At 39.6% G+C, this 19,636-nt stretch overlaps 4 protein-coding genes across 16 annotated transcripts in view; 2 read left to right on the plus strand and 2 right to left on the minus strand.

Annotated features, from left to right (window-relative positions):
• Positions 1-312: 312 nt before the first annotated feature.
• LOC126914390 (sodium- and chloride-dependent transporter XTRP3) lies at positions 313-10,573 on the minus strand. Of its 3 annotated transcripts, XR_007709647.1 has the most exons (13): positions 7,879-10,573; positions 5,796-6,028; positions 5,562-5,582; positions 5,140-5,361; positions 4,858-4,968; positions 4,529-4,770; positions 4,280-4,424; positions 3,996-4,197; positions 3,766-3,925; positions 3,517-3,679; positions 3,220-3,420; positions 2,614-2,681; positions 2,043-2,165 (listed from the first exon to the last, which is right to left on the minus strand). XR_007709647.1 is itself a non-coding variant. In XM_050718280.1 (12 exons), exons 1-12 carry the CDS (start codon positions 8,126-8,128, stop codon positions 2,013-2,015), a joined length of 2,103 nt encoding a protein of 700 aa, XP_050574237.1. In that variant the 5' UTR covers positions 8,129-10,572; the 3' UTR covers positions 313-2,012. The 3 variants fall into 3 exon arrangements, 2 of the variants coding, with proteins under 2 accessions (XP_050574237.1, XP_050574239.1); XM_050718280.1 differs by lacking the exon at positions 2,614-2,681 and having other exon boundaries at positions 313-2,165; positions 7,879-10,572; XM_050718282.1 differs by lacking the exons at positions 2,614-2,681; positions 5,562-5,582 and having other exon boundaries at positions 313-2,165; positions 7,879-10,571.
• A 1,801-nt stretch (positions 10,574-12,374) lies between these two features.
• Positions 12,375-14,809, minus strand: LOC126914407 (venom serine protease 34-like). Its single transcript, XM_050718335.1, has 8 exons — positions 14,646-14,809; positions 14,129-14,346; positions 13,829-14,050; positions 13,538-13,736; positions 13,269-13,469; positions 13,042-13,193; positions 12,789-12,942; positions 12,375-12,716 (listed from the first exon to the last, which is right to left on the minus strand). Exons 1-8 carry the CDS (start codon positions 14,689-14,691, stop codon positions 12,691-12,693), a joined length of 1,218 nt encoding a protein of 405 aa, XP_050574292.1. The 5' UTR covers positions 14,692-14,809; the 3' UTR covers positions 12,375-12,690.
• Positions 14,810-15,522: 713 nt separating this feature from the next.
• On the plus strand, positions 15,523-18,920 carry LOC126914391 (centrosomal protein of 89 kDa-like). 2 transcript variants are annotated; one of them, XM_050718283.1, is made up of 7 exons: positions 15,523-15,744; positions 15,847-16,221; positions 16,329-16,608; positions 16,688-17,274; positions 17,377-17,864; positions 17,938-18,190; positions 18,256-18,920. In XM_050718283.1, the coding sequence occupies exons 2-7, from the start codon at positions 16,180-16,182 to the stop codon at positions 18,514-18,516; spliced, it is 1,911 nt and encodes a 636-aa protein (XP_050574240.1). In that variant the 5' UTR covers positions 15,523-15,744; positions 15,847-16,179; the 3' UTR covers positions 18,517-18,920. The 2 variants fall into 2 exon arrangements, with proteins under 2 accessions (XP_050574240.1, XP_050574241.1); XM_050718284.1 differs by having other exon boundaries at positions 15,523-15,740.
• Positions 18,921-19,324: 404 nt separating this feature from the next.
• LOC126914377 (microtubule-actin cross-linking factor 1, isoforms 1/2/3/4) overlaps positions 19,325-19,636 on the plus strand; it is a 52,065-nt gene continuing 51,753 nt past the window's right edge. For 4 of the 10 annotated variants that reach the window (XM_050718219.1, XM_050718233.1, XM_050718226.1 and 1 more), the window contains exon 1: positions 19,325-19,604. The gene's annotated coding sequence lies outside the window, so the exon portion shown is untranslated. The remainder of the gene's footprint in view (positions 19,605-19,636) is intronic. The other 6 variants (XM_050718239.1, XM_050718231.1, XM_050718241.1 and 3 more) reach the window with 2 other exon arrangements.

Here is a 19,636-nt window from a genome sequence, read left to right on the forward strand (position 1 = left end):
TTTTAGTTTGTGTACAGATAGTTATCGGATAGCTATCGGAAAATAAATATCTGTCGCTCGGCACACGATCGTACGTTTCATTTGTCAGTTCGCCCGGATTCGCGTCCAATGTAACCACAGGCTAACAAAATTGATAAAATCGCTCGATGCTGCATGTGCGACGATACGTATATCTTATTTCTTACATCTAAGAAATCGTACATTTGCTGAAAATCGTTTGTATTTTCTTGCTCAAATTCCGTTAAAACAGAATCAGAGAGGAACAGGCAAGGGGGAAAAATCGATAGATACATAGGTATTCATAGACTCGTGTACTCGGCAATAAATAAGCTTTTATTTAAACGTTTTGGATATTTGTGTATACAATATACCCTATGTACGATCTATATTTAAATGTCTACGAACGCAGCAACGATCATGCTCCGGTATGTCAAGTGGAAAAAACAGAAGAACTGAAAGAGGAGAGAAAAGGAACGGGGTAATACCCTATCACGAAGTTAATCTGATTGTGAGCACACGCGCTGCCAAAAATATAACATTTCAAGCATCGCGATGACAATGCAACGCGATGAACAGTGTATCTCGATATTCTCTTTTCTGTTAGAATTGCTATTGATGTTTTCGAGCCAGGTACTGACCTTGTCAAACGAGTATATTATATCGCTTGACGGAAAGATATCCGCCTTTGCGTTTGCAAAGTATCTGTTCCTCCGTAATTGGTCATTACTGATCGAACGTAATCGATCCTAGAAATTAGAGGAAACGAGAAAAATGAACGAAGACGCGAACCGCGCGTGTACACAGTTTTCTCAATCTCTCATTCTCGATTTTCTAAGGAACGATTGCGCAACCGATACCGATCACGTTTATATCAAATTGAACTTCGACAAAGATTCGAATCATCGCGAAGAGATTTCCGCTTCGTGGTTCTTCCCTTTTCTCCATTGTTTTCTCTCTCTCTCTTGTTAAGTACGATCCTGAAAATTCTTCGACCCGATCTCGACATATCTGCCACGGAGACATTCAAATTTCACGGTATTTCGCGATCTATCTCTGCCTTAAGTAATCGGATTTCTAGCAATTCGGAAGTATTACGAAACTCAACGAAGAGATACCGTCTATACACTATTTCCTACTCGTACAGTTCTATTTAGGCGAGTAGGTTTATAACTTCTAATTAGGTTTCGATATTTCCAACTTTTCTCTTTTGACCATTTCTTCTCTTTTCACCCCTGAGGTTTGGAAGCAATAGGAACGTAGGCACCGTCTAGAAATCGCTCGGACATTTCAAGACGAATGATCGATTCTACGTACTATGAATATCCGTACGTTTCGAAGGTTTCGTTTTTAATTGGACGAGCCTTTGTCAGAATATTTCATTGTTTGATCCGTAACATAAGTAGACGGTACTCTTTCTAAAGATACGAAGGAGGGAGGCTAATATCAACGCGATTCGTTTCTTCGCGGAAGAAGTCTAGACTTAATAATGCTGCCGTAAGGGGTTCGTGCGTAATTCTGCATTTTTTTATTTTTTCAACTTGCTGTATAATACCGATCATATGATCAAACGAACGAACTAGATGGACTGGACAAAAACCAATCACCTGAAGTTATCGATCAGACCAAGTCAAAGATAATTTAGATCTCAATGAAACAGAGTCAATCGGACAAAGCTAGCAAGGCGCGACGAATCGACCTCTCTCTCTCTCACTCTTTACCATGCATTTTGTGACGCCGAGTATTTTTTTGAGTTTTCTCCGCTTTTCCGTTTCTTATTTGCTTCGTACACGTTAATACCGTGTCATAAGTTCGACGGAAAGTAAGTATTGCTTTCAAAAAGCACCGATCGTTCAATTCTTTCATTCCTCGATTCGGATTTGCAATTCTTATCATTTTACGCGTCTCCTAAGAACTGAAATCCCAAAAGGATAAATGTTCGGTTATCCTTCTTTCCCTGATTTGTTCGTAAGAAGAAACGGCGCGACGAAAGATCGCGGACCCAACACTTGCTTTTAAAAGTCCATCACTTCCATTTTGAAGGGTTTACTCTGAAGCTTGTTAGGGACGATCTTCGTTATGGGCGGTGCACTGTTGTTGTCATCGTCGCTATTCACATCTTCGTCCTCTTCGGGAAAATCTTCGAGACGGTCGTGATACTCGTCCAACTGAAAATGGAGATTACTACCGTTAATTACAAGTGGCCACGTTCTTCCGTGATCGAATCGTGAACGAACAATCGCAGCTAAGGCTATGCGTGATTTGTTCGAAACGCAGGCCAGCCAGAGCGTGTTCCTTATTAATGAAAGAAAAGTGCGGTGCCAGTGAGATATCAAAGCGAGAAAGCTCTTGCCCGGTGAACTCAAGTACCGGGTTCGTTGGTTTTTCTTTTTCGCAGACAACATGCCGACTTCGCGCGATGTCTAAAATCTGGTCATCGGCAACGTTCTCTAAGTCGTAAGATTTACAAGCCGAAGAAAACACATCTTCTTCGCGTTTCCTCCGTTTTTCTCTTCGTGCTCGAAGATCATCGTCTCGATAGAAACAACGGTGCAAAGCGCGGAAAATTAAGCTAAGAGCATTCCATAAACGATAGTACGTATACTACGGACTCACGTGTAAAGTATCTATGGAAGAAGCGATTAATCGACGTTACCACACACAGAACGGACGCTTTCCTATAACTGCAGGTACGTCCAACGTGAATCTTAATGCTCGTTCAGGCTTAATCGACGCACCTTGAGCATGTAATTCTTCTTTTTGACTCGCACTCGTCACGCTAACAGCGTAAGCGCGTCTCTCGGTGCGTCAATTAAGTCATTCTCCATTACGATGACTAAGTCTCTACGTTGTTTAGACAAGCATATGAACGTGCCTCGCGTGTTTTATCCATAGTTAGTCAAGACTGGTGATAAGAGACGAATCGCCGAATCAGTGAAGCGGAATGATATAATTCGTATAAATAGCGAGGGTGGCGCGATTTTCTTGGCTTAAGATAATCGTGTTGCTCGATTTATCGAGCATACTTTTCAAACGCGCGAAATAGTCCTTGGTGAACGTTCGAGAGGCTACAGAGTGTAAATAAAAGAAATACACAAATGCAAATGCGTGTGTCGTGATGTATACGATCGAATAGAGAGAATAATGGAGGATGAAAGGAACGTCGGGCGGATGTTGGTGAAACGAGCTCATCACGGTCAAAGATTTTCTGGATCTACTCACATCAACATCGCCCATCATCTCTTTGGTAGAAACAGTGGTATCTATGCGTCGTATACTGCCTTGATGAATGTCAACGTCCAGCTTGACGCATTGGAACCGTCTTAAAAGAAATACGATCGGTATTGGCGCGATGCCCGCGAAAATGATGACGACCGCTATAGCCAACACCCAACCGGGATACGCGGTGGGTACGGCTATACCCTGAAACGTACAAAAGGAAATATCGAGGTCGAGACTTATTAGAAAATTTGGCAACGGAAGAAGCGAAAATTTGAAAACTCAACAAGTTTTTCTCACCCGTGACGCGTCCCATGCTGAATATGTGGGCTTCTTGATGAACATGGACGCTATACTGGAAAGGAGAATGCAGACCATGATTATCGGGGCAAGAAATCGCCAGGTAAATTGCCAATATATCCCCGGTCTGTATCCTGTCATTTCCTCGATATCTTTCGTGAATCTGGAGAAGAATTGTTTCCTGTTAATCAAACGCGAAATGCTCCCTTAAACCAGAAAGGACCATCAAGTATGACAATTTTAGCGTACTTTTCGTGACCATAAACGAAAATGACTGAAATCATTTCCATGAGCGCGACCATCACGAGGCCGATGGTACCGGCGAAACTGTCGAACATTTTTAGCCAATATTCTCCGGCACCGGTACAGAATATTAAACCAACGAAGAAGCAGACCGTACAAACCACCCCTAAGAGAAAAAATTATCGTTTATCGCGTTTGCTCTATCGTGAATAGAAGACGACGACGATCGTACCTACCTGTTATGTATTGCTTCTTTATTCTCTTGAACAGATCTATGTCGAAGATGACACATAGCATTCCTTCTAGTATACCGATCTGGGAACCCAGACCGAGTGCTAGAAGCATTAGGAAGAAGATACAGGACCAAAACGGAGCGCCAGGCAGCTCGACTATCGCCTGGGTGAAAACTATGAAAGCCAATCCTGTTCCTTCGGCAGCCTAATAATCGATTAATTTTTAAAAAATAATTTAAAAACCGTCTTCTTAAAACACAATTATAAGAAGAATGTTTGCCGATTACATTATCCAATTGCTCGCTGAGACTGCAGGTTTCAAGTGTGAAGTTCATCGCAGGTGCGTTTAACGTATTTACAGTTTCCTCGTATTCTTCCATGGTAATGTTCTTGTACATTATATATCCATTTTGAAAAAGTAAGTCTATGTTACTGAAACAAAGAAATGGAATTGCCCGATCGTTAATAGTCTGGATGATCTTCCATCTTTCATTCCTAGAAATTATTTCATGGAAATTAAATAAAAATCAGTTTACCTCGCCAAGCACTTATCGACGTTTGTCATTGCCTTGAAGCCTAGAATGGCGAATATCACGACACTCGCGTAAATAGCGGTGAAGGCGTTACAACCGCTAACCAGGAGCACGTCCCGAACGCAGTTGTTGTCCGGAGTGTTGTAAGAACCGAACGCGATCAAGGAACCGAATGCTAGCCCGAAACTGTAAAAAACCTGCGTCGCTGCATCGAGCCAGACCGTCGGCTCTAACAGTTTCTCGATCTGTAGATGAAAAAGGCAATCGTGAAAATTAAGTGAAAAACAATGAAACACGAGGAGAGTCTGCTCGAAAAAGTGGAAATTAATTACCTTTGGCGTGTACATGTGGGCTAATCCAGCGCTGGCACCTTTTAACGTTATTCCACGAATAAAAAAGATAGTAAGCACCAAATACGGGAACATGGATGTAAAATATACCACCTTTAAATCAAGCAGAAACATAAGTCGTTGACACAGTATATCTGACTCTCGCATTTACACGGAGGAAAAATGGAATGACGGGAAAATGGAACAGGAAGTAATTCGAAGGGAAAGTAAACGACCACCCGCGAGGAAAAGAAAAACCAATTAAAACACTCGACGTTTTCCTACCTTTCCCGATGATTGTATTCCCTTCATCACAATAAAGAAGACGACGATCCAACTCAACAGCAGACAAAGGACGATCCACCACTTGAGACTCTGTCCTTCTTCGATCGACGGTGCCGCGTCCAATGTGGTTCTGTACCAAAAATATGCAGTTTCCGAACTCTTCACGCATTCTTCGACTGGCTTATTATCAACCTCTGGACATTTCGCCCATGGTAACGGCTCCTGCGTTGAATCGTTCGTTCGTCAATAATGTACCCTCGACATCGTTAATCAGAACCGCGTTAATCAGAAAATATAAAAGCGTCTAATTTGCAATTTCCTATAATAAGAACTACATCATGCGCGACGCGTTCCATTTTGTCCATTTCTTTTCCAGGCAAACTAGCGAATGCAAACGAAAATTGAAATTGACAAGTACTTACGTTGAACTTAATCGTGACAGCCTAATCGAGCAGCATGAAACATAAATCGTATTCGTTAATCGAACGATCGCGAAACTGTTCTGGTACCCGGTGATTATAGCACCCGCGTATTCCATCGATCAATTAAACGCCATAATCGAGTTGGTATTAAGCTCGTTTTCGATCGTCGGAATAACAACGGCCTACGGTTTTATTGATTGAATCGATCGATCATCGGAAAACGAAGGGACTCACCTCGAGCGAATTAAAAAGATAATAGAAGCACCAGGTAATGATGACGTTGTAATAAAGCGCCACGAAAAAGGTGACGATGCACGATGCTATTCCTATACCGCCTAGCCATGGGTGTATCGTGTTCCATACACCAAGGGCACCCTGTCGCATTCGTTGACCGAGACCCAGCTCGATTAAAAAGAGGGGTACACCCTCTAGGATTAACATCACGAAAAAGGGGATGAGAAAGGCACCTGAAAAGCATCCCGTGCATAACATGTTTTACCCCTGGCAATTTTCTTTTTTCTTCTTTTGCTGTCTAAAAAGCGAGATCTGTATTCTTCCTATTCTTTCTCTCGGTAAAATAATATCGTTCGTTATCCTCTCCCCTTCCTCGTCCCATCTCTTCTTCCTCTGACCCCTTATTACAAAGCGAATGCCGTAACCGTTCTCTTTTAATCTCTCCCATTTGCCAGGGCTTGGCTGTGACCCTGCTTAGAGAATATTCTTCGTTCCCCTTTTTTCGCAGTAGTCTAGTTTGAGACAGCCGCAGCCGGAGTGTCTGGTACGGTATTGATCGAGTGACGCGTATCTACGTACACGTACATACGTAGGTACACGTTCCATCTTATTCGAACATTCTTTACCAATTTTTTTCATCCTTCTCGTCATTCCGATCGAAAGAATTTCGGGAGTGTCGATAGGCGGCATACTATTGATCAATCGTGTCACGTACGATGTGATATTACCGCGATTACACACGTTCCCAGCGTAAAAGGCTGGATCGTTCAAGTATGCGGCACGCGATTCTCCTGTAAGACTTCTCGATAAATCGTCTGACTAAAATTCCTGATTCTACTTATGCCATGTTCCCATGGGTCGTTCGCTACTCGTCTCCGTTATTATTGTATTTCAAACATTTTGAAATACCAATCCTTAAACTGTTCCTCAAAAAAAACGAAAATAAATAAATAAAGAATACTTCGTATCTAAAAAAATTGGCAAAGCTTTCGTAAAAGACAGAATAGACGATTCATAAACTCGATGCGGATGTGAAATTGTTACGTGTCTGCCGATAAGAACGTTAAAAATCGATCGACGCGCGTCGAACGTCGGCGTCAGGCTGAACGATGGCCTCGACATCGGTGTCGTATTGTAGCATAAGGAAATTTCCATTGAAAATCGAGTAGAACCAGGCTCGTTTTTGGTGCAGTGGCATATACGTTCTGGCGAATCGTTAACACGAACGCTGACCTAGCCAGAACTTAGCTAGAGGAAACGCGCGGTTCGGTCCTTGCGTTCTGCGCAATAGTAGTCTCTTTCTCTCTCTATTCGTCGGGTCTTGGCTCGTCGACGTTCGTAACACTGATGGAAATTTCCACGACGAAATTCGCGGGGGCGTCCGATTTAACGGTCGCGTAAGCCATGTCCCTGTGACGTAACGCCCTACCGTCGTGATTTCATTCGTGCTTCACCCGCCACCCTTGTTCGCGCATCCACCCACGTAAACCAGCAATGTCTATTTTCGCGATACGTGTGTTTCCGTTTCGTTTTCATTGGAATGTAATCGAGTTACGCCGACTGAGGTATAGGTCGTGGATAGAAGAAAGATCATGGATAGGGAGAGCAGAAGGTTCAAGGGCGAATTTTATAGGATTTTATTAGTTTCCCCGGGTTTCCCTCTGTATTTGGATATTCGGCAGGAAGTATGGAATACGATAGCCGGAAACCAAGGACTGTTTACGACGTTCTCGCTGGTATTTCGGAGATCCGTGAAACGCTTCGAACATATATATTTTTAAGCGGATAGGCATACGGCGAGGGCAGGAAAGGGAGGTTGGTCGAACTATGTGACTGAAAATAGCGTATAACGTTGCGTTTTACGTGGCCATTCGATTATAGCGGCTTTAGATCCATCTCTGTATTAGAGAACGTTTTCAAGGAGAACTGGTAACGATTCAAAGTACAAGTTTGATAATCTATGCCTTGGTCGATGAATTTTACAATTTAATAATGTTTACGCGTCTTATTTTCTTCGAGGAAAGAGGCGATAGAGAGGAAATAGAAAGAATTAAGATATCGCTCATCAACAAATATTACTTACCTCCTCCGTTTTGTTGGCACAGGTAAGGGAATCTCCAGATATTCCCGAGACCCACGCTGTAACCGATAATACTGAGGAAAAATTGCATCTTGCCGCTCCATTCTGCTCTGTTTTCTTCCTTGGTTTCTTGACTGCCAGCAGCATTTTGATTTCCGGTTATCACGATCGTCACGTTCTGACCTGCCTGACGTTCCTCGTTCAAGGGAGCCAGCTCATGCCCATTTCTCGTACTCTCGTTCTTGACTACCATGCTTCACCTCGAAGTTCCTTGTTTCAAAGACAAATTGTTCAATTTCCGCTTATTATTTCCTTTCCGTTTTCAATGCTCTGTTTCTATTGCTTATATTCTTCTCCTTTCCTTTCTTCCTGTCTTTAGATGCTTTCGCGTTCGTTGAGAAACAAGTCAATGGACCAGTACAGATCGGGATAACCGAGCCGATATTTAAAGAGTGTACAGATATATTTTGAAAAATCACCACGGCGACCAATTACTGGCACGAGATACAAGGAAAGCGATAAATTGTGGCAGCAACGAGTGACTGCTATCGAGAGCAACAACAGTTTAACAATAACAATAACGACGACGACGTTAACGAGTGTGTCAACGACGCCGACGACAAAGACGAGGACGAGAATGACAACGGCAGTTCAACAAAAGGCCCAACAAGGATCTTAATCGTTACGTTTAACTATAAGAATATTTTTTATTATCTGTTGTGTTTGTTTCTTCTTCTCTCTGTTAATATAATACCGTTATCCTGAATAAGTTAGATCTCTGTGTAGAAAAAATTCCTTAGAGTAACGCGGAAGGCATGCCTGGTACGAAGAACGCGGCTGTTTGTCGGAGCGGCTCCTACGCGGACGCAGACTCCTTTCTGTGAACAACAGAAGGGAAAAACACACAGTGGGCTATTCTTCTTCTCCCTGTTCACCTTACCGTGCTTTCCGTCGTATTATTCTTTACTATCGATCGGTTAAAGTGTCGTGTGGACGTTCACGGAAGTTGAAACTCGTGGTTCGAAATGCGTTCGTTACAATATACGAAGGAAGAATGTGGCGATGATTCAAAGAGATCGACAGAATTACGCGAGAATTATGCGATTCACATTGGCAAGGCTGAAAATCAACGATTCAGATATCTGTCTCGGGGCAGCAAGTATAATCGATACGGCGTGGGTTGTATACGAGGGAAAGAATCGTCGTATATCGGACGCAATTTTTCCTTTAATTTGCACGTTGCGAATCGAGAGATTCGTCGTTTTCTTAACGATATCGGATCGATTAACGGAATAACCAAAAGAAACACGACATACGTGAATTACGAGACGAATCAGAAGAAAGAAAAAGGACAAGGGGGTGATCGAAGAAAGATGCGTGTACAACGATCGTTGAAAGGATTCCTATTTGCACAAGCGAGAACATCAGTTTGTCCCCCATGCGAAAACGATGCATCTAAATCATGAAAGATCGCCACAGCGGTCCAGGCACAAGGAGAATCACTTTAACGACTCGAAGGAATCGAAGGAATCGGAGGAAGCTCACGTTTCACGTTGCTAACAGGATTATTGTCCTGGAACATGCCCCCGATCTTCCGTCCTCTCTTTCCTTACACCGTGACACCGTTCTTCTTTCAATTTTCTCCTCTTTCGTCTTCCGTGGATGCTGATGTTTCTTTCGATTGCCTGTGACATAAGCTTTACAAGCGAGGGACAATTCTCCTACTGTAGAAAATATTAACGACGATTTACTAAATCGGCAGCGTCATTTGCATCGCGATCATGCTTCTCTTTTCTTGCGCACACTCCTTCTCTTTCTCTTTAAGCTCGCTGTCACAGTTGTGATACCTACACTCTCGAGCGTATACGTCGTTCAAAATGTAATATAGGGGATGTACACAGAGCAGAGCTGGCTGCCGCTGGATCGCTCTTCTTCTGCTGACAAAACTCACGAAACTGACCGAACTCGAATCGTATTCGATTATTTCGAAGTGACGGTCCACTGATTGAACCGGTAGTGCTCGCTCGAACGTAGATAGTAGACGCGTGGTCGGGGGAAAGAAGGAATAATTTTTGGAGCCATGTAGTTCGGTTTTGTAACCTCCCTCCTCGCTCAAACCGGGCTATTTTTTCTGGCTGCTACGATCAGTCCCACCTTCCGTTTTTTCGTTCCTCCGGCCTCGGTAGGCCTTTGGTATTTCTCGTTCTCTTTATTTCTGATTGGTCGGCTGACAAACAGCCCGCGCGAATTCTCTTCGCTCTTCTCAAGTTGCTGTGCCTGAAGAGACTCTAGCAACGCGCCCCGTGCACATGAACGTCAATAACCAACTGAACCACCGTTGCGCGGCTGTGTGCGCGCGCGCTTATGCACGCACGCGAGGGAACCAACGGGACGAAGCAGACCCTGGAGCTTCGACGCTTCGACAAAGCTTTGCACAACGCTTTCAATTCCCGATTGGCCGTAGTAATTATGTACATATGGCGCATACGCTCTACGGTCACGCTCTTCCGACTCCCAACTGTCGACTCTCTGCTCTTCCCCACGAACTAGACCGCTCAACGTGTATCAGGAACGGCCGAGTTGCCACTGGCCGACTTCCTTCGGGGAGAAAATCGGGAGAAGGCCGTGAGCAGAGGGGAGAAACTCGTTCGAACTGATCTATCCCTCTGTACCGATATATTCTACCCAAAGAGGACGAGGCTATCTTTTCCTTGTCCTCCGTGTTTTTGGTCAACGTTACGTTATACCCTGCAAGAAGAGTAGGAAGGTGACGCGCGCGCGCGCGCGCCTCGTTGCACATCGATCTTCGTCGCAGCCAATCCCCGCCATTTTCGTTTGCCTCGATTGGCCCACGATCTCCACTTTCCTCGAGTCTTTACAAATAGAATTCGCCTTATTTTTTTTTCTACTTTCGACAGACGTGCTTTCGACTTTAATCGATCGGCCACCAACAAAGTTTACGCTTTTACTGACCTTCGACCCTCGAGGTTCTTACTGATCGTTAACTAAGGTCAGGTGGTTGCACCATGAGTGAAATCACATTGAAGGTGAATAGAAACTGAGAGCGGTGTACATTAAGGAAGCAAATAGACCAGCAACTGGTTTGCTTAAATACAACAACGGTGTTTACATACAAGGCACGATAACTCCTTTGTCTCTGTTTCATTTCAATTCGTTTCGGTCGATCATAGCGTATACATTGTCGTTTACAAAAGGATTTCAATATTGTTTGATCGATATCGAACGATTCTACTTACGAAAAGACTAGCATCTATTTTTTCAATTGATTGCTGATAAAATACAAATTGTCTTTACATACAATAAATATCGCATGTTACGGGGACTGGCACGAAATTTTCATAAACCACATCTGGTACTCGTGTGAAGACGACGAGAGTACCCATTTGTGAGAACCATCATCGACTAAATAAGTGTGTCAAGGGCAGATCACGTCGAAGAAATCAATTTGTTTAATAAATATCTCTCGTGTACGACGATATGACTGATTTTGTGCGATCGTACGCAATTGCGCCACGAATTACCCGTTCGGCTTGTCCGATTAATTCCCCCTTTCTTGTCATCTATTTATAGTGAACCGAGAAACCTCGGCGAGCAGACAATGTCTAAAACGATTCATCGTTGATTGTGCTTATAAATCAATTTCTTTTCCTTTTCTCGTCGATGTTTACTTGCTCTTGTATTTCACAGGTAAACAGAGATGATTACACGTATTTGCTCTGGTTTGAACGTAACCGTGGAGCTGTTGAATATTCCCTCTCGTAAAGTGTCTCACGTCACATCCTCATTCACAAACTTATTAATAATGAGACATTGTTTACACACAGTTAATTTCTGATTATCTACGTGCAGACTATGCGCGGCTTCTAAAGAACGACGCGCTGATATACACAGAAGGGTCGCGTCGCGTGGCGATGATACCTCGATGATTTTCTCTCGTACCATTACATACCAGCCACGTATATAATCGTTATATATAACGTATATACGATGTATACCATGTATATACGTTATATATCAGAAATCGCATTGCGTAAGCGTTTCATAGTTACCGATCCGTGCATAAAAATTTAACTCGTTTCGAGCAAATTCATAGATTAGTTTTGCTTACGATTTCATATCTGCATGCGATCGGAATGTTTGCCATAGACACGCGGCTTTCGTGACCGAAGGCTTTACTTAGTTTATATTTCGCGTGCGTCGTAATATTGCTCGTCTTTTCGCGTTGCGCGTAACAAGCGATTGCTAGAGATCTCGCTCGATGAATCTGACTATGCCGTTTAAGTCGATAAAAATAGGTTTTTGTACGAATAGAATAGTTTTACAATCGATTTGGGTGTTACAAGATACAGACGCTCCGGCGTCAATGTTTGAGCGTTCTTACGTAAACATCAAATAACATTAGCGTAGGCAACGGGTGGTGAGGAAGAGACGAAGAAAGGAGGAGGAAGGTTGGGGGTGAAATAAAAGATTCAACTAACATCATTTAACAATATATATTCAATAACATATCTGAATATTAAGTTACAACGCTTTCGTCGTCTCCAGACTTGAAACAATAAATCGACACATCCTAATCGTTTGATATCCGCACGATATGCAATTGCCGATCTAATACAATGTTCGTGCGAATAGTATGTTTGTATTCTTATCGTTTCCTTGGGAACATTTTAAACCTATAAAACAAGGAAATTTACCTCATAAGTATGTCAGTTGCGTTATCAGCGATATTAATGAAACGACCAGGCCTGCTATCCGGATTGTGTCAAATCGAGTCGAACGATAAGCCGCATTGTCTTATTCTATGATGCAGTACGAAGCGTCTGAAATAACAAAATTGCGAAGGTTACGCGAATATAGCTTTAACTATTTGCATCGCATATTCTACGTCTTACCTGAAGTTGCTGAAATAATCCAGTCGATGTAAGCTCCAACTCTGGTATTTACACCACCAACGACGGCGCAACCTCTACCCCTTGCAATGATTCCTATCAGGACAAGTCGTCTAGTCGTCGGATTTTGCCATAGAACAGGTCCACCACTATCCATCTATTTTTTAAACAAATGCTTCAGTATTACTGCATTCGTGGAAAATTTATTTGATCGATCGATCGCATCGATTCTGTTGTAATTCAAAGCGAAATTTACTTGACACGAATCCTTGTTTTCGGCATAGGTGCAGATTTGATCTGACGTTATATTCTTGTAATTTTCAGAACACTGTAGATACGAAAGCACGCTTAAGGTAACTTTCTGCAAAATATCAGAAGTTGGGCCACCATAATCCGTTGTTCCCCAACCTAATTTTATCAAAAATGTTAAGATATAATAACAAAGCGAATCGTAACGCAGTATGTAACCACTATATCACTAACCCAACAATTCAACATAATTGCCACCAAAAGTATCCGGCGAATGTTGAAAAGGTAGACAGGCCGGGCCAACCTCGTTAGTGAACTTAATTTCGTTCTCTGTTTTTATGATAGCCACGTCATTTTGATCGACTCTTTGACCGTAATTAGGATGAATTATAATTTTGATTATTCGATGTAATACCGTGGCGTTTGTATCCGACCCTAAACATCGAAATCAAATTAGCCACGATCCGAGATACCAAGTATTTGCATTTACAGTAGAAGCTTACCTGTTCGCAAATCATGATCGCCAACCAGGGCACCCAATTTCTGGTATTCCCTCCCGTCGACGCAATGTGCCGCTGTTAGTACGTATCTTGCGGATATTATAGTGCCTCCACAGAATACGACTCGTCTTTCGAAGTCCACAATACCAACCATCATAGGGAACTCGTTCACCCCTGTATTATTTCCACCGACGATGCGGCTCTAAGAACGGTTAACAGAAGCTCTCACTTGCTTACAATAACGTTACTCAATCTAAATGAAGCGTCGATGAATTTGCGTAAATATATACGTACAGGGTTTTTCCATCCACATTCACAATTTTCGGAATCTTGGGATCGTTTCACTGATCTGACTTCACAAGCGAATCGACCACCCCTCGACCATATTGGCGATTGCAGCGTTACAACCATCGTGTTTGATTCAGATTGTATGTTAAACTGTCCATTACCACAATACCGATGCGTAGTAGAAGAATTTACTTGCACAGCTACTTTGTCTTGGAAGCAATTGGAACTCTGCACGAAAATCATTCGTTATCTTACGATTTCTCTTACGATTAGTAATTAATTCTACAATGAAGACTATAGCCTTACCCATGGTAATTCAAACGTGCTACAGGTTAAATCAACTTTATACTCGCTTACGATGGTCCATGAACATGATTGTGACCTGCTATAGAAATTCGGGTATTCGCGATTCTGAATGAAATACGTAGCACCAGGAGTTAGTTCGTGATAGTAGGTGCAACTGCTATTCGCAGCATTACTTAATTCAATCGAAAATATAGACCAACAAAATAACAAAACCGCCGCTGCAACGAAAATAAATTTTTTCTTGGAAAATAATCAGAAAAATAAATGTAAAAGGTTTTTTTATTTTCCGCGAAATGTTAAACGTAAATTCGATAAAGTACTCGAAACGTGATAGCGTCTGAATTGGATGCTTGAAGTCAGATTATCTATGATATAATTCACTTTCTGCGGATATGGCAAGATAATCAGAAATATTTTGATATAACCCCGATTGTATACGATAAGAAGCACTTTATGAATAGTTGCAAATTCTTTGCCGCAAATTTCTTTTGCCAAATAAAAGATTCATTATGTGTACCTTGTATCATAAAACCGTGGAACGCGGTGGTGCGTATAGAAAGCATGATGCTTCGATCAAAAATTTGTTACGCGATAAGTACGAAGATTTCGGAGACACGGTCGCTATCCATCTATTTGCATTTGCGTGCATTCCGGCGTTTTTATCCACGTCGCGAAGACGAGTTAAAGTAGCAACTAATAATTTCGCGGCTATTATCACGGGTTCTTATCAGAGGTAGTTGCAACCTCGAGAATAAAAGTAGATTTACGACAACTACTTAATATTTTCGCAACAAAATTCATACAAAATTTCTTAATATTCATATTTGTTCATTTTCAAAACGTACATGCTTCATTTTTTAATTAGTCGATATAATCGTTTCGATCAGGACTGACGTGATAGTTTATATTACAATTTTTCATAGAAGATATCCAAGATATTGATATACTGCTTTTAATTAGAAATATATAGATATTTCGTGAGATTATAAATGCGAGATATCTTTTGGCAATTAATTCATTTATCACTTGATAAGATAATCAATTATTTCGTAATATTCTTAGCATTCTAAAAAAGCTTTTTTATCTACTTTATATTTGTTAGATAAGTATTTACTTAGGTAATTTTAATCGCGTAAAATAATAATTTGCTTGTAAATGTAGTATAAGAATTTGTTTTCTTAATTTATGGTTATACGTAACTATATTCCTTCTTTTTTATATGTTGTAGACTATATTCGATAAAATAGGGTCAGCCGTATCGCATACTTTTTCTTGTTTCTCGTATATTACGTTCGTATTAAGATTAAAGATAAAATATATAATCGTAATATACCTCAATTCATAATTATGTACTCGTAAAATGCATTTTCCTTTCAACATTTCCTATTTAATTGACGCAGATATATATACAACGTCAAGCAGTCGAGGACATCTTAGATATTGCTGCAATTAGAATGTAAAATATTGATAGTAGTAGTCATTTCTAGACTGATTGTCGAAAATTTTGCACACGTAAAAATGACTTATTTTCCCATTTTGGAAGTGCGATTTTAAAACAAATATTTTTATATTGGGGAATTCATATTGGAGAACGTACAAGCATTTTACTCCAGTAAGTAAGTAAATAGATATTATTATATAAAGATTTAAAGAATCAAAATTATCATAAATCCAAAGATTTTGTGTGGCAAGATTCCAATCTATTTGAATTTTTTTAGATTACTCTTTATGTAATTGCTTTTGAATCATCTTGACATAAGCCAATAACATATCGATTTAAAATAGAGACAGGAAAATCAAAGCAAACACCATCTGGTGTGAATGTTCAGTACAAAAGTAGTTGCTATGGCAATAAGTGTTATACAAACTCGAAAATTAATAAAAATATGCACTCCCGTACAAATATATACGTGCGTATTTTGTTTGATTAAATTTGTGATTTTTCTATCGCGTAAAGTTGATCTGTTTACCTATGATTTAAAATATTTTAAACAGTTTTGATCAAATGATTATATTAACTTATATCGGGTTTAAACTATAAAATAACGAAAATGGCTAATTGTGATAGTATTATTACCCAAGAAAAAAAGAAGGTAATTATCGTTAATAATAGAATTAGTATATTATGTTCGTAAGAAAACGAAAAGCAGTAAGCAAATACTTCATATGACCTTAACCTCATTTTCTTTATTGTACACAGCATAACTATAGAAGAACAACAGGTGTTAAAAGCAATCAGGACACAACTTCCGTACCAATTTACCGTCGCAGACGCGTTGCAAAAACCAAACATACGCTCAGAGCTCACAATGTTTACAAATATCCATCAGATTGGATAACTGATAATGACGTCATTGAACCTGAAGATGAATTGCTTTTGAGAAATAGAACTGAAACGTATGAACATGAAAGAAGTAAAAAGCTAAACGAGGATGGTAGTCTTCAAAAGCAAGCATTTGATGAAGTTGATGCAGATTCAGGTATTAAACACTCATAGGTTATAAGACAATTATTGACTTGGACAAATGATAATCAAAATCTCATGCCGTATTATTTTAGGTATTATTTTATCACGAACAAGAAAACATGTCTCACGGGATGCGATGAAAATAGCTGATGAGTATCAGAAATTGGAAAAACGTTATAAAAGTGTCCAAGAAGAATGTCAGAAATTAAGTAATATATTGGAGCAAAGAGAATTAGAGTACAAGAAAGTATGTTTACATTATGAAACGTTAATACAAATGATTCAGGAATTAGAAGAAGCCAAAGTTTCTCTGGTTCAACACAATCAAAAACTTGAAATGGAGAGAGTTCGGTCGAATGAAGATATAATACTTTTAAAGAATATTGTTTACCAGTTAAATACCGAATTAGAGAGATATCAAGACAAATTAGGAGGTCAAAAGCATGAAAATATTTCTGTACATGCAGAAAATGAAAACAAATATGATTCAAGGATTTGGGGAAGTATTAATTTTCATGCTTTGGGGCCACTTCTAAATGCTTACCAAGAAAATTTATCAGAAAAGCAGGAACTTATACACATGTACGAACAGGAAATGGCTGAGTTTAGTAGTAGATGTAAGGAAATTCTTACGGAAAATGAGATTATGCACAGAGAAGTAGAAGGATTGAAGTCAGAGGTAAATAATTATAAATATATAGACGATATGGATAAATAGATGTATATAAAAAAAAGGTGCTTTACATCATACATATAAATAACTACAATAAAAACTGTACAGTGTGATAGGTATACAAAGGAAATAAAAAAGTTGTTTGAAAATACTATGTTACTAAAAAATCAAAATGATATTTTAAAAAAGGAAGCTGCAAGTGTAAAGAGAGAAACTGATGATATTCGTTCATCATATGAGTTAAAAATGGAAGTAATTTTAAAATGTAATGAAGCATTAAAAAAGGAATATACAACCACAGCATCCGAACTGAGCAATTTACGAGGAAAATACGAAATTTTAAGTAAAGAATTTGAAAAATTGAAGGGTAAAGGAGATCAAACAGTACCTATTGCTGTTCATACTACTGCTATCGAAGAATGTAAAACATTGTTAGATGAATTAAAATATCAATATGAAAGTGAAAAACGTAATCTCTGCAATCATATAAAACGTATAGAGGAGAATCAACCCGAAAACGAAAAACAACTTATAATGGTTACAGCTGAAAGAAATCATTTAAAGGGTCTTGTAGAAAACCTCGAAACAACCTTAAAGTATGTTATTTATTTGTATATTTTTTATGCAAATGTTCTATTCATACAGAATGTATACCTAGATCTTTTTCAGACGAACGCAACATAGAATTGAACATATGCAAACTATTGTTTATTCGACTCGAGTTTCACGTAATTCTCTGAAGGAGAAATTAAATAAAGTGACTGCTTATTGCGAAGAACTGTTTTCCGAGTATGAAAGAATTGTTACAGAGAGAGAAAAATTACTCGCTTTCTTACGCGAAACGGAAAAAGAAAATGCAGATATGGATCGTCTTGGTAAAAGTATTAACAGTCGAGTGGAAGGTTTAAAAAGTCAACTAGAAGTACGTTTAAAATATATGTAGTATTTAATAGAATAACAAAAATCTTAAATAATTTATAATTACAGATTGTTCGAAAAGGTACGAAACAGCAGGTAGATTCTGTGGAGAAACGTATAAAATTACAAGAAGTTCATGTACGCTTGATGAAACATGACTATCAACGTAGAATACAATATTTAAACGATATAATTAAGCAACAGGAAGAAATGATTGAAAAGTTACAGAAAGAGAAGCATTCTAGTCTAGATAGTTCAACAAAACGGATACTTCAGACAACAAATGATGATAACCCAGAGAACTGTAATACTGGAACAAAAAATGCATGATCTTTGAATCTAGTTCATAAAAGGTCTGCATACTATAAAGTTCGTGATAAGATCGTCCATAATAGATTGGACTTTGAAACTGATTTTCAACAAATATCATAATAAGCATCTAATTATGGAATAGGTGCTACTCGAAATACCGTTCTCATATTTACAAACCGTGTCAGTCGCTTTATTTAGCGGTGACATCAAATGAAGCAAGTGATTGCGAAGGCTACTGTACTCCACTCTATGAACTGTCGATGGCAGTGGAGACTCTAATAATCATATGGTGAAAAGTTGATGTCATCCGTTATAGGTATGATGTCAGATGCGTTCCATTCATTCATATGTAAAATACACCTGTTTTAGCTTTACATTTTTTTAAATAGAATTTAATAATAATCTTGAACATCGATAATCTATATCGATATTTTAATAACCTGTCCATACGATATATATCCAAAAAATTAAGGACTTTTTCAATTGCAGGGATATAAAAGATAAATTTTTAAATTCATATTCCTTCCGATCTCTCTGCGTTTCCTTCCTTATTTCGCTTTAGTTTTTATTTAGGAAGTTGCATATATATTCTGATTATTATCATAATTGTATATTTCGAAGAAAAGAAATATTGTAAAAATGAAAAAGATATGCCGAAGAAATCGGAATAAAAAGTAAATAGAGATAACTTGTATTGAAATAACGAGAAAAATGGTTTTTGGAATTAACCCGCGTAATAAAATAGTGTGGTTAACCACCGGGTGGGGGCGTTGCGAATCGAGAAAATTATTCAGTTGTGTCGCTAAAGTTCGGAGATTCTCGACGTAGTTCGGGACTATTCGTCGAAAGCAAAATGTCGTCTGCTAGGCGCGTCGTCGTCGTCAGGAACCGGGCCGTATTTCTAACACGAAAATTGCTATGATAAGTGATAATGCGATGTCTTTGCATACAAGCATGTAGTGTTTTTTGTTGGAAAGTGTGTCAAAAATCGCAAAAGGATATTCTTCGAATCGGGCTCTTTCGTTGCCGTCAAAGAAACTCGAGGGGAATACCGGTGAACATTGATTTTTCCTGCTTTCGCATCTTACTCGACAGATGATCAAACGGTAATGCATACCTTTCGTATTCTGTCGAATCG

The sequence above is a fragment of the Bombus affinis genome, chromosome 3 (assembly GCF_024516045.1).
Source record: "Bombus affinis isolate iyBomAffi1 chromosome 3, iyBomAffi1.2, whole genome shotgun sequence".
NCBI classification, from domain to species: Eukaryota; Metazoa; Arthropoda; class Insecta; order Hymenoptera; family Apidae; genus Bombus; species Bombus affinis.

Coding starts and splice junctions, on each gene's coding strand:
- LOC126914391 (XM_050718283.1), top strand. CDS start 16,180: ATGGCTAATTGTGATAGTATTATTACCCAAGAAAAAAAGAAG. Junction 16,609..16,687: donor TGAAGTTGATGCAGATTCAG/GTATTAAACACT, acceptor GTATTATTTTAG/GTATTATTTTATCACGAACA. Junction 17,865..17,937: donor AACCTCGAAACAACCTTAAA/GTATGTTATTTA, acceptor GATCTTTTTCAG/ACGAACGCAACATAGAATTG.
- LOC126914407 (XM_050718335.1), bottom strand. CDS start 14,691: ATGCTTTCTATACGCACCACCGCGTTCCACGGTTTTATGATACAAG. Junction 14,347..14,645: donor CCACGGTTTTATGATACAAG/GTACACATAATG, acceptor TTTTCGTTGCAG/CGGCGGTTTTGTTATTTTGT. Junction 12,943..13,041: donor AAAACAAGGATTCGTGTCAA/GTAAATTTCGCT, acceptor TTTAAAAAATAG/ATGGATAGTGGTGGACCTGT.
- LOC126914390 (XM_050718280.1), bottom strand. CDS start 8,128: ATGGTAGTCAAGAACGAGAGTACGAGAAATGGGCATGAGCTGGCTCCC. Junction 5,583..5,795: donor ATCTTTTTAATTCGCTCGAG/GTGAGTCCCTTC, acceptor CTGCTCGATTAG/GCTGTCACGATTAAGTTCAA. Junction 3,926..3,995: donor AAAGAAGCAATACATAACAG/GTAGGTACGATC, acceptor TTTTTCTCTTAG/GGGTGGTTTGTACGGTCTGC.